At 54.4% G+C, this 15,992-nt stretch overlaps 1 protein-coding gene across 3 annotated transcripts; it reads left to right on the top strand.

Annotated features, from left to right (window-relative positions):
- The first annotated feature begins 345 nt into the window (after positions 1 to 345).
- Positions 346 to 15,751, top strand: STX1B (syntaxin 1B). Of its 3 annotated transcripts, XM_055561795.1 has the most exons (11): positions 346 to 375; positions 4,053 to 4,061; positions 8,936 to 9,010; positions 9,215 to 9,314; positions 9,416 to 9,490; positions 12,401 to 12,474; positions 12,851 to 12,959; positions 13,137 to 13,210; positions 15,072 to 15,209; positions 15,301 to 15,411; positions 15,671 to 15,751. In XM_055561795.1, the coding sequence occupies exons 1-11, from the start codon at positions 346 to 348 to the stop codon at positions 15,749 to 15,751; spliced, it is 876 nt and encodes a 291-aa protein (XP_055417770.1). The 3 variants fall into 3 exon arrangements, with proteins under 3 accessions (XP_055417770.1, XP_055417771.1, XP_055417772.1); XM_055561796.1 differs by lacking the exon at positions 4,053 to 4,061; XM_055561797.1 differs by lacking the exons at positions 4,053 to 4,061; positions 15,671 to 15,751 and having other exon boundaries at positions 15,072 to 15,224; positions 15,362 to 15,388.
- The last annotated feature ends 241 nt before the right edge of the window (positions 15,752 to 15,992 follow it).

The raw sequence follows: 15,992 nt of genomic DNA, 5'->3' as shown, positions 1-15,992 counted from the left end.
CTCCCCGCCCCCTCCTGGTTCCCCCCTCCCTCCCTTCCTCCTTACCTCCCTCCGCCCCCCTCCCCCGCGCTCCAGCTCTCCCGCATCCCTCCATCCGAGCCTGTGCCGCAGCCGCATCGCCACCGCAGCTCCGGCAGAGCCGAGCCCGGCCCAGGCCCCTGCCCCTGCCCGGCCCTCAGCCCGCCGCCCCCGACTCCGCCCCCGCCCGCGGGCCCCAACCAGTGGCCCCGGTGCCCCCCCCCCCCGGCGCCCCCAGACTCCGGGCCTCCCGAACCGAGGCAGGAGGCAGGGAGCAGAAGCAGAGACAGGAGAACGAGAAGGAGGAGGAGGAGGAGCCGTCGCAGGATGAAGGATCGGACTCAGGAGCTGCGGAGTGTGAGCCTGGGGGTGGGGAGAATGGGGGGGCGGGACCCCAATATTGGGGGACTCCTGGGGGTGGAGTGGGGGAGGTGCTGGGACGTGGAGGCAAATGATGAGGTGGGAGGTTGGTGGCAGGGGCGCCCCAAGATGTGAAGGCACCTGCTGTCTCCAATGAACCTGCATTTTAGGGCCAGTGGCTAGAAGGGGTTGAGGCCATTAAGACATGCTGGGGGCAGGAGAGGTCTCAGGGACCCTGGACACCCCACGTCCCCAGGCGGGCCCTGGGGTCTCATCTGAGGATGGGAGAGAGTGAGTGTGGGGAGAGAACTGGAGGGTGCTGTCATCTGCTGGGCCGATTTGCTGAATGAGAGGATGTGGGCAGTTCCTGGGCCAGGCTGAGCCTAGCGGGACCCAGATTTGGGGGCGGCCGGGGGAAAGGACACAGATTGGGACTGAGATGCTAACTGAGCAGTGAATGAAATGTGTGTTTGTGTTGCTCTTCGTGGGGAGGGGGCACCTCTCAGAGATGAGGAGGGAAGGGGTGGCCTCAGGAGATGGCCAGAGGCCAGGGCCGGACAGAGAGTGATCCCAGAGGTGGGAGAAGGGGCTGCAGGGGAGACCGGAAGGAGGTTCCGTGCACAGGGCCCTGGAACTGGGTTGTGTGCCATGGACTGTGCCCCACTGGGGGGAACTGGGGCATCCTGAACGGTCAGGGGTGAGCTGGCATGGGCCCCCGGTCTGCAGGCCTGAAGAGGCCTGGCTCCAGGGGTCCGGCCAGGCAGTGAGTTGGATTTGGGTGACAGGGGAGGAGGGTGGCACGGTGTCTGCAGTGAAAGCTGCCCTTTGGAAGAGGCTGGGGAATGGGGGCTTGATAAGAGTGGTTTCTGGGACTGGGAGGAGGGTAGGGGCATTGGAGAAATGACCTGGGGCCCAAGGAGGCAGAGCTGACAGCCTGCAGTGTGCTCAGGGCCCAAGGGTTATGCTAATAAAGTACTAGACCCAACTGATGTAGCCTGATGCACTTGACTAGGAGCCTATTGGCTGTTCCCCCTGGGTTATTATCCCATTTGACAGATGAGGAGATCGAGGTTTGTGATGGGTAGGAATTTGCCCAAGGTCACCAAGCAAGTGGATGGGAAGATCAGACAGGAATCTGGGTTTCCCGTCTGCCAAGTTGACATGTGTCTCTGCTTTTTTAGCCTTTGAAAGAGAAGTCTCAACACTGGGGATAAAAAGCTCTGTCTTCGGAGGGCCCCCTGGGTTTGGGGATGGGGAACCAGGTTACAGGAAGACAAAAGGAAGGAGCTTGGAGGCAAGTGACTGTTGCCTCTAGGAGAAATGGGTTGACAGGTGTGATGGAAGCAGAAACTGGTGGTTGAGAGAGGGAATTTTGAAGGTTGGGTTTTTTTTGTTTGTTTGTTTGTTTTTCAATTAAACTTTGAGTTATACACTCAGGCATCAGGAAAAGGGGAGTGATAAAAATAACCAACATTCATATGCCAGACACTGTTCTAAGTGTTGTATACATATTAACTCATTTTGATCCTTGTAGCAACCCTAGAAATTGGTGCTAGCATTATCCCATTTTACAGATGAGGAAACTGAGGCCCAAGGAGGTTAGGTAACTTGACCAAAGTCACACAGCTATTTAAAGGCAGGCTGGCTCCAGCACTGATGCTCTTAATCCCCCTTCTCTCCCCGTTTTCATCCAAAGCAGGTTGCCATCCATAATCTCATTAGACCCTCACCTGGTAAGGTAGGCAGACTGAGAGACTGCTTCATTTTATGGTGAAAAAGACCCGAGGCCTAGAGTGGTGAAAACTTGCCCAAGGTCACACCACTAGCAAGTGAGGAGTCTGGATTTGAACCCAGCTCTGCTGTTGCCAAGACTGTGCCATGGCTCCCAAACCCAGCGAGATGGAAAGCAGGTGGGGGTGAGGTGACAGCGGAATCATGGTGTGATTAGAGAGGGGGAGGGAAGAGGCAAAGCAGGATACAGTGAAGGCAGCGCTGAGAGTCTTCATCTGAGTGGGTCAGGGACCCCCTGCCCCAAGGGGAGGCATCCAGTTTGCTGGGGCTGCTGGGGGCAGCCGGTGGTGGAGGTGGAACGGGGGTGGAAGGGTGAAGGGGGCTGACTGAATGCTGATGGCTCTGGTTAGTCATGGCTCCAGGAAACTGGAGATTCGGGAGGGCATATGTGGGGTGGGAAAAAGCTTCCAGATGCAAGGAGTGTGGAGGTCTCCCCACCAGAATTGAGAATGAGGAGGCTGGAAGCCTAGAGAAACCAGGCAGGGTGTGGGAGGCCTGGGAAAGGGGCCTCTGAGAGGCTTGAGAGGGATCAGAAAGTCAGTGATAAGAGGGGAGGTCAGCCTGGAGGGTCCTTATTGTCTTTTTCCAATAGCACTTTAAGAGGTCCCAAGGGGTTTATCACATAGCACTCAAGGGCACAGGTTTGGGAGTCAGACTGTATGGGTTCAAATCCTAGCTTTGCTACTCCTGTGTGACCTTGGGTAAGTTGCTTAACCTCTCTGGTCCTCACTTCCTTCATGAATGAATTGGGAGTAGCAATGGGACCTGCTTCGGAAGGCTATCCTGAGGATTGAAATTATGCCAGAGGCTCCTAGAAGGAGGCTTGGGCTCAGCATTGCTCCACGAGTGTATGTTATTCCATAGCTGACTTGTTTATTTCTCTTGAGTCTCCCGTCAGCCCCCTGGGATGGGCAAGACATGGCCCCTAATTTATTTTGGAGTACATCAAGGGCCAGAGCAGTAACCTGACTTGCCCAAGGTCATACAGCTGTCAGTGGCAGAGCCAGGGTTGAACTAGGGTTTTCTGTTTCCACATCACCAGGCACCTTTGGTTGGCAACTGGGAGGTGCTGGGCTGGAGTGGAGGCTGCAGGAGGGAGTCAGTTGACTGCATGGGTGTCCCAGGGTCCAAGGAGTGGGTCCAGGGATGGGCTGAAAAGGAGAGGAAGAGAGCAAGTGAGGTGGAGAGAAGGGTTACAGAGAGAAGCCACAGGGGATGTGTTGTGGGCAGAGCCTGCGGAGGCAGTTCTGGAGTGGGAAGGCAGAGGTGGGGGTGGTTGGGGAGACTGGGAAATGGGGGAGGGGAGCCTGCGGTGAGGAATTTGAGGGCCCTCAGGGGTGGGATAGGCACAGTAGATGCTTTAGAAGTGCAGACCTGATGCAGCAGAAGTAAAGAGTGGCCCCACAGTCTCCATCAGGGACCAGGAGAACCCTGGGTGATGGGTTGATAGCCTCCAGTAGCACGGGGCTTGTTTCTGCCATTCAGACACACAAGCTCCCCCCGCTTGAGGGCCTTTGCACCTGCTGGTCCTTCTGTGTGAATGCTGTTCCTTCTGCCTGAACACTGTTCCCTCTGCGTTGAATTCAGTGTCCTCCAGGTTGCGGTGCAGTTAACTCCCTGGGCCTTAGCTCGGATGTCAAACCTCCCCCACGGCCATTTCTATCACACCTCCCGCTTTATCTCCTTCCTGCTATGTACTGGAGTCCAGTCTGAAATTGTCTTGCTCCTTTTGCACGGTCTGTCTCCCTCCCCTGGAATGTCAGCTCCCTGGAGGCAGGCCCCCTTCCTGGCTGGTTCTCCACAGCACCCAGGAGAGAAGTGGACACTGATCAGACACATTTGTTAGATAAATGATGACTCTGTGGGGCAGAGGGAGCATGAAGAAGGAATTGGTGGGGAAGGCAGAGGAGAAAGGTAGGGGTGGGAAGACTGGACTAGATGCTGGGATCAAGCAGAGGCCGGGGTCAGGGAGACAGATGGACCGAAGCAGGGGGTGCAGTGGAGAGAGGCTGGTGCCTCTAGATCAAAGGATGCATGTGCCCCTGAGAAGCAGGTGTGAGCACGTGTGCGTTGTGTGTGTGTGGGCATGCATACGTGTTTACCCAAACACATACCCACTCTATGACTTCTTTTATTTTTTTTGGCCGCATCATGTGGCACGCAGGAATCTTAGTTCCCCAACCAGGGATTGAACCCGTGACCCCTGTAGTAGAAGCTCAGAGTCTTAACCACTGGACTGCCAGGGAAGGCCCACTCTATGACTTTTCTATCACCCAGTTCCAGTCTCTTTCCACCTCTGGTTTAGTCACCCTCATGTCTGTCTTTGTGCTGGACTCGCTGGCTCACACTGCCCCACTCCCTCTGTCCACGCATCTGTGTTGTCGCCACACCACTGACACACCCCTGAGGGCCCCAGGTGTCTCTGGTCAGGAAGGACTGAACCCAGAGGCTTGGATCTGATGTCCCTTGTCTCCAGGACAGTTCCAGAATGTGCCGAGGGCTTCCACACTCTCCCATTTCATCCTCCTGAGCGCTTGAGGAGTTGGCAGGCAGTAAAGAGCAGACCTCCGGGGCTCCAATCCAGGCCCCACCCTGTCGGCTCCCCATCAGCTGTATGATCTTAGGCAAATTACTTAATCTCTCTGTGCTTCATTGGTCAAATGGGAATAAAAAGAGTATCTACTTCATGGAGTGGCTGTAAGGATTAAATTCATTCAGGCAAAGCACTTGTAACTGAGCCCAGCCGCTCGTTATTGACACCTATGTGTCTGATGTATATAATTCTCATCTTTATTTCGCACATGAGGAAACTGAGGCTTCAGTTGTCCCTAAGGTGGATAAGGGCGTGTGTGATCATCTTTTCCGAGGTATTCTTATTTGCCTGGAGCCTGTTTTCTTTTAGGCTGGTTAGCTTCTTTCAGAAATGTAGGCTGTGCTCATGATGAAGTATGCACACCTCAGAGCGAGGAGGGCCCACCCATTTCACAGATAAGCCAGGGCCCAGGGAGGGGCCGCGAATTGCCTCAAGTCACCCAGCAAGTTGAATGGAGGCTAGAACCCCTGGCTTCCTGTCTGGGCTCTTCCTGCAGCTTGGCACCTCTTCCTGGTTTTCTGTCCCAGCCACGGGAGTTCAGCAGTGCTGAGGACACAGCAGAGACAACTCTTTAGGGGCCGGGAAGAAACAGAGGGACAGGAGGGAAAGAGCCTGAGATTAAGTACCAGACAAGTCAGGGGCTAAATTCACTTCAGTTCACCTTTGACCTTATTTGCTGTGAAGTCTTAGGCAGGGTCGGGCAACCTCTCTGAGCCTGTTTCCTCATCCGTAACAGGGGAAAGGCAGTGGGTACCAACCAACCCTCCCTGAGCAGTAATTATTTCTGGCAGCATCTGGCATTTTCTTCCTGCCTGGTGGTCTCATTGCCTCCTCCAGCCCACCATTTAGGGAGGACTCAGGCTTCCCCAGTGGCTCAGACGGTAAAGAATCTGCCTGTAGTGCAGGAGACCTGAGTTCGATCCCTGGGGTGGGAAGATCCCCTGGAGAAGGGAATGGCAACCCACTCCAGTATTCTTGCCTGGAGAATTCCATGGACAGAGGAGCCTGATGGGCTACAGTCCATGGGGTCGCAAAGAGTTGGACACGACCGAGTGACTAGCACTTTTACTTTCTTGACTTTATTGCTGTTCAGCAAATGCAGAGAATGAAGCTCAGAGGGAAGAAGGCGTGTGGCCCTCCAGCTGCTGACCTGGGCAAGCGTGTTCGCCTCTCTGTGACTCAGTTTCCCCACCTATAAAAGGGGGCTACTGTGAGAACGAAATGGGTAAATAAAGGCAGGGTGCTTAAAACAGCATTTAGCACATCATCAAATGCTGTGTAAACATTTGCCATAACTGGGCTTCCCTGGTGGTTCAGATGGTAAAGAATATGCCTGAAATGCAGGAGACTTGGGTTCCATCCTTGGGTCGGGAAAAATCCCTGGAGAAGGGAATGGCTCCCCATTCCAGTATTCTTGCCTGGAGAATCCCATGGACAGAGGAGTCTGGCGGGCTACAGTCCATGGGGTTGCGAAGAGTCAGGCACGACTGAGCGACTAACACTTTCATGAGCTTTCGCTGACCAATGGTCAACTGAAGAATTTCAGTGAAGATTAAATGAGATAACAAGAATGCAAGACCAAGGCCAAAGGCGCTCTCAGGTGCTAATATTTTGCTAGGCTTGCAGGACGCAGAGCTTTGCCCAGATTGGGCCTTGTCAGGAGGGGACCTGAGAAGGGAACCCTCTGGTGGTGGAGTGGCCGGTAGGAGGCAGCGTGGCCTTGAGCCACAGAAGAAGGTCTGGGAGGAGGCATGTCTTAGATTATGCCTCTGGTTTCCCAGCCCTTCAGCCTGGGTGCCCTTGAGCAAGTCCATTTCCTCTTCCCCCTCTGCCCTCCTGTTCCCTCATCTGTGAAATGGGGACAGCTTTTTCGAGGGCTGTGGTGGTAAGGATCAGATGAGATTATAGATGGAGAAGTGTCTGGAAACTGGAGAGGAGTTTAGCTCTCAGTTGCCTGTAATTAGTGCACCAACTAAGTCATCCTTGGGGCCTGTACCTTTCCTTCTCTCTCAAGGGCAAGTAAACAGGCAGCCAAGGATGCCCCGGGGCAGAATCAAGGACCTGGCCCTGGGGACCACAGGAGAGAGGGAGAGAGATGAGACTTGAGGGAGTCTAAAGTCAGTGTTGGGCTTCCCTGGTGGGGAACTAAGACGCACAGAAAGTCAGCATGGGAGGGGAAAAAGAACAGGAAAGTTTCCAGACACCTGGGCCAGCGAGAGGCCTCATGACTTGTGGGCAGCCAGGCTGCGGGCCAAGTGCTTGAAGGCAGAGAAGGAACATGCCTTCGTGGGGCAGCTGGCTTTTTGAGGCTAGCACCTCATGGGAGGCCGGTGAGTCCTCAAAGATGAGCCAAGCAGCCCAGAGCCTCTTGGGGCCAAGGTCTGCGGGTGTGGTTCCGGGTCAGCTGGAGGCTTGAAGAGCCAGAAGTCCCCTCAGGGTCCCCAAGCCCCACCGGGTACCACCCCTCCTTCTGGGGGCAGCTGTGGGCCAAGAAGAGGAGCCCCCCTTTCCCGGGAGATATTTGGAGATGAAATGGAAGTACTGAGCCCATTCTCTGACATGGCATGGGGAGGATCCCTGGGGACCATCTGAGCCAGGCTTCGGTGGAAAGCTGGGGTGCCTTTGAGAGGGTCTAGCTGGACATCTCCATTGATCTCTTCCTTGTGCTGTCGGGGCTCTCTGATTCCAAGTTAACCGGCTGTCTAGATCGCATCTAACTCCCATCTGGCTCTGTCTAGGTTCGATCTCAGCTGTCTGCGATCTGTCTGCATGAGTCTGGTTGGGTCTGAGCTGTCTGGTTTCTGTTGGGTCCTGTCTGCGGTCTGCTGGGACCCTGTCGAGGTTCTGGGCGAGCTCTTCTCTTTCAATCTCATCTGGCAACATCCCCTGCTAGACACTTTTGGCTCCTGTCTTGATTTCATTCAGGCTCTGGTCGTGAGATTCTGTCTGAGTCTTGGCTCGTTTTTTTTTTTTCTGGAAATCAGGGTGAACTCTGTTTAAATTTCCGTGGAGGCTGATTAGGGCTCCAGATGTAATTAAGTTTAATGGGCTCAGCTTTGGCCCTCAGACTTCTGTCCCGAGCAGGGTCTTGAGTTGGGAGTGTGGAGCACTGGGGAGCCCTCCCTGCCCCCCTTTCCTTCTTCCTAGATCTGAGTGAGCATGCGAACCTGAGGCTCAGAGAGGCTGAGAGCACAGCCCCAGGGGGCCCTCCCCAGTGTCCCAGGGGGCGTGGGGGTGGTGAGCTCTGCACGTCTGTGTGTCCACATGTTCAGAAGGCAGCTCTGCTGTGGGCCCGTGTGCGGGTGAGCGTCAGCACGTCAGTGCAGCTCTGTGTGGGTGTCAGGGGGCCTATTTCTGTGTGCCTTTGTATCAGCCCTTCTGTCTATGTCACTGGCCTGTCTGGTGGCCGCGGTGGCGGTGTGGGAGGGCGAATCCCTTTGTGTCTCTGCGCCCTGGGGGTGGAGGGCTGAGCAGCTGCAGGTTGCAACTGGGAAATCCAAGCAAGGGAGAGTAGGTGGGTGTGAAGTTGGAAGAGGCTGGATGAAAGCAAGTGACTGCACGGAGGAAAGTCGGGGAGGGGTGAGAGTGGGTGGGAGGAGGAAGGTCGGGGTGCTCTCTGTGTCTCGCATCCAGCCCTCCCTGGGCCTGACTGTGCTTGCTTAACTTGATGCCCGCCGCTGGCAGTGAAGTGACCTTGCACAGGGGACGTGGCCGGTCACGTTGGAGGCTGGAGGGGAAGAGAAGGGAACACAGTGAAGCCTGGCGGAAGTGGCTGGGGGCATGGTGGTGGGGGTCAGCTCCCTGGACTCCACGTCAGACCCCTTCTTGCAGCCCAGAGCCAGTTACTGCCAGGCTGACATTTGGCCAGTTTTTACAATATGGAAATGCTTCCACACTGGTTGGATAAAGCATCTGTCCAGAGCACCACCCGCCTCCAGGGTGACAGCGCTCCCAGGACCACTTCTACCCCGTAGGGTGCCTTTGGCTAATTCCCTCCAAGGTGTCCTTTGGGCTGTCAGCCACCCGGCCTCCGGGACCCTGTGCCAGAGGACACTCGGTATTTGTTATGACTTCTGGGCGCCCTTCATGTGACCCTTCCCAGGACCTCCACTCTGAGCCTAGAGCTCGGAGCAACAGGACTGCTCACAGACCCTGCCTTTCTTTGCCTCCCAGGCGAAAGACAGCGATGATGAGGAAGAAGTGGTCCATGTGGACCGAGACCACTTCATGGATGAGTTCTTTGAACAGGTAACAGAACCTGACCCCCAGCCCACAACTGCCTTCTTCCTGGCCCCCCGCACCCCCATCCCTCTCTCTATTCCTCCATCCCCTTGGCCTTTTACCAACCCCTCTGGGTCTGGCCCATTTCCCTGAACCCTGACTGAGCACTACCCCCGAATCCCTTTGTCTGGCCCGACGACTTGGCTGGGTATAGCCAATTTGCTGCCCCAGGTGGAAGAGATCCGGGGCTGCATTGAGAAGCTGTCAGAGGATGTGGAACAAGTGAAAAAACAGCACAGTGCCATCCTGGCCGCCCCCAACCCGGATGAGAGTGAGTGCTACTGCTGGGTGGTTGGGAGCTGGGGCAGAAGGAGGCTGGGGTCCCACCCAAACGTCTCACCCATCCCTCTCGTCCCCTCGCCTCCCCCTCAGAGACCAAACAGGAGCTGGAGGACCTCACTACAGACATCAAGAAGACGGCCAACAAGGTTCGATCCAAGTTGAAAGGTGAGAAATGCCATCCCCTGACCAAGGAGGGAAACAAGCCTGCCTTCCATTGGGCTAAACCATGACAAATGTCCACAAACTTCCAGGAGTCAAATTCCTAAACAGTGAGAAGGCATAAAATCTCCGATTTTCCAATTTGCTCCAGATGCCACAGAGAAAGATACAGACAGGACAGGGAAATGAGAGAGAGGAGGGTTTCTGTCCAAATTGCATCCGAGCTCTCCATCGGCAAGAAGGTCTGCTGAGAAAATATAATCTTCCAGGTGGCTTTCGTTTCACAGAGGCCTCATTTCTCCCGAACAGGTGCCGGACATAGCGCTCAGCACCCAGTAGGTGGGCTCAGCAAATGCTTCTGAATTGGTATCCTTAGCTCAGGACAGATTGGACTGTGTGGCTGACACCAGGGGGCTGGCAAGCTTGCAGGAGGGACTTGCCAAATGCTCATGTATTCACTCTAATTTAAGGACTTGGGTGCTGGTAATAACCACCTTCCCCCAAAGCATTGTGGGTTGGGAACCTCCTTATCTGTTGGTGCCAGGGGAATTCAGCAGCATTACCATGATGTTAATTTGTGTGCTCCTGGTAATTCAGCATCAGAAAACACTTGCCAAGCACTCCTCTGTCTGAGGCATGTTGCTGGGCTCTGGGGGGAAAGGAGTCATGTCAGATGTCTGGCCCTGAGTACAATGACCTTGGTCTAGGGAGATGAGGACAGGGACTCATGCTTTCCCGGATTCAACAGGAGGTCATATGTGAGCCTCTAGTGCTGATCTGTAAGCCCTGTGCACTTAGGAGAGTGTTCTGGAAAGCAGAATGATCCAAACTGGGAGCTCACTGATTGCAAATCCAGAGAGAGGGAGCCCACTTCCATCATTAACTCATTCTGGACAGGTACCCTACCCTCAGCTTCCTCATCAGTACAGTAAGAACTACTGAAGCAATTTCAAAGCTAGGGGGGTGGAGTTTGTTCATTTTTCTTTCTTTTTTTGGGGGGTAGCAAAATCTTTTTTTCCTAAGTGAAATCTCACCCCAAATTCCATTATATACAACACATAAATGTCAGACTGTTCTGGCTGACCTGGGGTTGGGAGTCCCAGAGCCATATGCACCTGGCTTCCCATCACTCCCAGCAACAGCCCCGTCTGAGGTTCCTTCTCAGAAGCAGGGATCCATGGAACACAGTTTAAAAATCTCTGTACTCAGCGATTTCGTTGAGCCTATGGAACTCTGACATTAACATGCTGTATAAGACCTTGACACGGGTTCAGTGTCTGGATTGGGAAGATCCCCTGGAGAAGGCGGTGGCAGCCCACTCCAGTATTCTTGCCTGGAAAATCTCATGGACAGAGGAGCCAGGCAGGCTACAGTCCATAGGGTCGCAAAGAGTTGAACATGACTGAAGCGACCTAGCACACATGAGACCACGAGGAGGGCTATATGGTTTAGGACTTCAGAAACAGCCAAGAAATAAGCTAGGAAAAGTGGCAATGCCTTAGAGAAGCTGACCTTTCAGAGCTCCAGAAAAAGAGAGAGTCTTCTCCATCTTTCTCCAGCTGTGTGGTACCATGACGTCTGGCTTTGTCTGTGACCTCAGATGGGTTGTTTTTTCCATATCAATCTCAGTTTCTAGTCTGAAATCTGGACTGCTATCACCGAACTCCCAGGATTGCTGGAAGAAGTCATTGAGACCTTTTTAAAGGATCCTTTCCTCTGGGATTTGACCCCAGCCCCAAGTTGACAATAGGGTCCCAGTCTAGGGCCAGTGATTCCAACATCCTTGGGTGTGTGTTTCTGGACTTTTCCCGTAGCAGCTGGAACAGAGATGTCACGCGTTCACTGGCCCGCCATGGCTGTCAGGGGAGCGTTGGGGCGCTATCCAGCCTCATACCTCCAGCACTGCCAGGAACAGTGAAGCTATGTTCTTAGGAATGGCCTGGAGGCTTTTCCCCTTTGGAGACGGCCTGTGTTTCATTCAGGCTGCATTTCCGGAGCCCAGCCGATTTTACTCACAAGCTCCTTTATAGAAAATCTGAATAAGTGTGGGGAGTGTATGATCTAGAAGCAGCAACCCCAGTTAATCTGTGTGCTTTTCCAGAACATCCTTTAGCAGTGGGGATTCCTGGGACAGTGATCATTTTCTAAGGCAGTGTGTGTGCGTGTGCTCAGTCATGTCCATCTCTTCCATCATATCCAACTCTTTGTGACCCTATGGACTGTAGCCCACCAGGCTCCTCTGTCCATGGAATTCTCCAGGCAAGAATACTGGAGTGGGTTGCCACGCCCTCATCCAGGGGATCTTCCTGACCCAGGGATCGAACCCACATCTCTTATGTCTCCTACACCTATAGGTGGGTTCTTTACCACTACTGCCACCTGGGAAGGAGGAGAGCTATTTTCTCTGTTGGAACATCCATCTGCTTACCCCGGGATTTTCCCAGGAAAGGGCAGCCACTAGAACCTGACCTGCCTGAAACTCCTTGTAGTCCACCAGTAAAGTCCCATGATGGGTTCCTGACCCTTTGCTGAGGTTGCAAAAAGTAGAGAGTACCCTCCACTCCCATTCATACAGAGGATGTCGACTGGGAGGCTGGGCAGGAGTTACAGACTTTCAAAGACCCAGTCTCTCCATCAGAACAAATAGCCCCCCTCTGTTTGGTGACCAACTGATGCTCAGTCTCCCCTCCTACTTGCCTTCCAGGCCCCCTCAAATGTTGGTCCCTTTATCCGCCGGCCTCCTGCCTCACCACCCTGCAGTCTTTACTGCCTGCCCTTGCTTGGGTGTGACATCTGTTCACAGGCCTGCGGCCTGCCTCAGGATGTCTACCCCTTCATATGTCCCAAGCCTCCGCCCCACACGCCCCGGGTCTCCCGCCCGCCCGCCCGCCCGCCACTGCGTCTTCTTTCCCACAGCGATCGAGCAAAGCATTGAACAGGAGGAGGGACTGAATCGTTCCTCTGCGGACCTGCGCATCCGCAAGACCCAGGTAGGAGGCAGCGGCCAGGCACGGTCAGGGTCAGGGCCAGGACCAAAGCAGAAGGGACCTGGCAGGGGAGGAGTCCAGGCTGGAGCCCTGCCTATTGGGGTTGGGCAGCCCAGAGCAGGCACAGGAATGGGGCGTGGCCGAGGAGGAGACTTGGGGGCGGCGGGGGCGGGGCTACGGCGGAGGGCCCTTGCCTGTCCGCTTTGGTCGGTTTGGGTGTAGGATGTAGGTACTGGGGCTAAGGAACTGCGCTCTTGTGAGGGGTTAGGATCGTGGCACGAGCTGAAGAAAGGGCCATAGGCCTACTCAATCCCTCCTGCCCACTCCATCCCTCCACGGTCTCTGCCTGCCTCCTAATTTGTCTGTACCTCCACCCCAGCACTCCACACTCTCCCGGAAGTTCGTGGAAGTAATGACTGAATATAACGCGACCCAGTCCAAGTACCGGGACCGCTGCAAGGACCGGATCCAGCGGCAGCTGGAGATCAGTGCGTGTGACTCCCCTACCCCCAACCCTGCCACCCCCGCCGTCGCGTACTCCTTCCAGGCAGGCCCTTCCCCTCGGTGGGCCATGGGCCAGGTGGGAGGGTGGGCTCCGGGGTCCCATCACCTTAGGCCCCCCAGGCTGGCCCAGTCACTGAACAGAGAGCCCTTTCTCCCCACAGCCGGAAGGACCACAACCAACGAAGAACTGGAAGACATGCTGGAGAGTGGAAAGTTGGCCATCTTCACGGATGATGTGAGCCCCGCGTAGGGGTGGGGTCTGTACTTGCAGAGTATTCATCGTTCCTCCCCAGGCTTAGGCTGAACTCAAGGTCCTAAGTCCACCCTGAAATCGCAAGCGTCGGGAAGTCTGAATCTGGAACTGGGGAATTCCGTGGGGGCTGAGCAGAAAGGCACCCTCATAAAAATGGCAGACGGGAGTGGGCACTGTTGTAGGCGCTGAACCTATTTACATTTACCTACTAAACTCCTTTACTCCTCACCACAAGCCTCCGAGGCAGCTGCATTTCACACATGAGGAAATCTGACCCCAATTTAAACAAAGAGCTTAAATGACTTGCCGAGGTCACACAACTCGAGGCAGAGCAAGGATGCAGTCCAGTCATGACTCTTCAGTACGAGGATACACTTCTCCCTAGTGACACAGGTCATTTCACCAAGTGATTAATTTGCCTACGTTTTGAAGATTAAAAAAAAAAACAAACTAGTTTTAGTTTTGCTGAAGTTTTGCCCTTGCCGTCTTATACGTGAAATAGATGGACTTTCCCCAGCTGTACCCCTCCACCGTAGTTCTTCTTTCTCTTTCTTGACTCTTGCCCTGGCTGACAGGTTCTGGCTCTCTTTCTGCTTCTGGTGGGTGGCAGAATGACTCTGGTTTAGGTTTCTAGACCAGGATTAAAGTCTGTTCACTGATTGTCTAGCAGTTTTCAACAAATTGTTATTTAGAGAATAGACTTTGTTAAATTAGCTTTGAGAAAATCGCTCATGAGCCAGTTAGCCTGGAGCCCTCCCAGACAGTTCTGCCCAGGATGTCTGTCAGTCTGCCTGCGAGTAGAGGGAAAACTGATGAGTGGTTCTCAGAATATAGAGCTGATCCCTGCCAACTGACCCACCGTCATTGCGGTGCAAGGCTGTCGGTACCTTGCCTGAAGGCTGAACAGGATGCAAATGGGCCCTAAAATAGTATTCATTTCTAGGGTCAAGGAAGGCTTCCTGGGGCAAGTGGCATTGAGCTGTGTGCCTTAAGAGACAAGGAGCATTTGGACACAGGAAGATGGGCAAACGACATTCCAGACAAAGAGGACAGACTGAATAAAGACAGGGAGAGTGGACCAGTTGCCAAAGAGCCATTGGATGATGTGGGCTCTTATGATTTGGGGAGATAAGGACAGAAAGGAAGATGGGATCTTGATTGCTAAAGTAAAAGGTGTGTAGACTGTGGGTAGTGGGAAGCCCTGGAGGGTTTTAGAGCAGAAGAGTGGCTTTCTAAACAGTGAGTGGTTTGGAAAATGAGTGATCTGGCTTTTGTGGGGAGGCGGTATACCCGATTGTGTTACTGTGTCCACCATTGACCAGATGGTGGCCTCCAATCCTGGTGGGGGTCCAGGACCCCCATCTCCCTTCCTGGTGTGAGCTAGAGGCTTTTTGAAAATATATTCATTTATTTGGTTGCGCTGGGTCTTTAGTTGTGGCACACAGGATCTTTCAGTTATGGCCTGTGGGATCTAGTTCCCTGACCAGGGGTCGAACCTGGGACCCCTGCATTGGGAGCACAGAATCTTAGCCACTGGACCACTAGAGAAGTCCCCAAGTTTTACTTTTTGTAATTTAACACATGTCTCTTTAGTACTTTCTGTGTGCCAGGTACTATTCTAATCAATATACACAGTCACTCAATCTTCACATAGCCATGTGAGGCAGGCACTGTTAGTATCTTTCTAGGTGAGGAAACAAACTCCATGAAGTTAAGCAGTTTATCCACAGTTACCGCTAGTAAGCACCAGCCAGATTTGAACCCAGATGCTCTTCTGGGAGTGAAGGGGTTGCAGCTCCCCTCCCACCCCCCAAACTCACCCTTCCCACCCCCATCACCCTAGATCAAAATGGACTCACAGATGACAAAGCAGGCGCTGAACGAAATCGAGACGAGGCACAATGAGATCATCAAACTGGAAACCAGCATCCGTGAGCTGCATGACATGTTTGTGGACATGGCCATGCTGGTGGAGAGCCAGGTACTGCCTCGGGGAGCCTCGCCCGGGTCCCCTGGGGGTCCCCTCTTCCAGCCCCAGTTCCCACCCCGTCCCATGCATGTCTCCTCCATAGGGCGAAATGATTGACCGCATTGAGTACAATGTGGAACATTCCGTGGACTACGTGGAGCGAGCTGTGTCTGACACCAAGAAAGCTGTGAAATATCAGAGCAAGGCCCGGAGGGTGAGCGGGGGCGGGTGGGCCTGTGAAGCAGGTGGGCTGAAGCCGAGCGGGCGGGGCTGGGCTCGGGCCGGGGCTGAGGTGAGTGATGAAATCCCGCAAGAGGCCTTATCTCCGGTTCTGACCTCTTCCCTTTCTTTCTGTTTTCTCTCCCCTTTTCTTTTCCCTCACACCATCCTCCCCATCCGTCTGTCGGTTTGTCTGTCTCTTTATCTCTCGGTCTCCCTGTCTCCTCCCTCCCCCTCGGCCTTCCTGCCTGCAGAAGAAAATCATGATAATCATTTGCTGTGTGGTGCTGGGGGTGGTCTTGGCGTCATCCATTGGGGGGACGCTGGGCTTGTAGGCCCCCCCACCCTATCCTTCCCAGACCTTTACCCCACCACATCGGGAGCAATACCCCCACCGCCCCTTCACTCCATCCCCTGCTCCAGGCTCACCCTCAACACAGGCAGCCCCCCCTTAACCTTTACCGCCCGTCAGACCCTGGAGTCCCTGGACCTCCCCCGACCATGGACCACCCTCGCCCCCGCACGTAGATAGCAGCAGGCGTGATTACACATGCACACCAACATGCATGCCGCCGG

The sequence above is a fragment of the Bubalus kerabau genome, chromosome 23 (assembly GCF_029407905.1).
Source record: "Bubalus kerabau isolate K-KA32 ecotype Philippines breed swamp buffalo chromosome 23, PCC_UOA_SB_1v2, whole genome shotgun sequence".
Classification (NCBI taxonomy): domain Eukaryota; kingdom Metazoa; phylum Chordata; class Mammalia; order Artiodactyla; family Bovidae; genus Bubalus; species Bubalus kerabau.
This window is presented reverse-complemented; position numbering and strand designations above follow the sequence as displayed.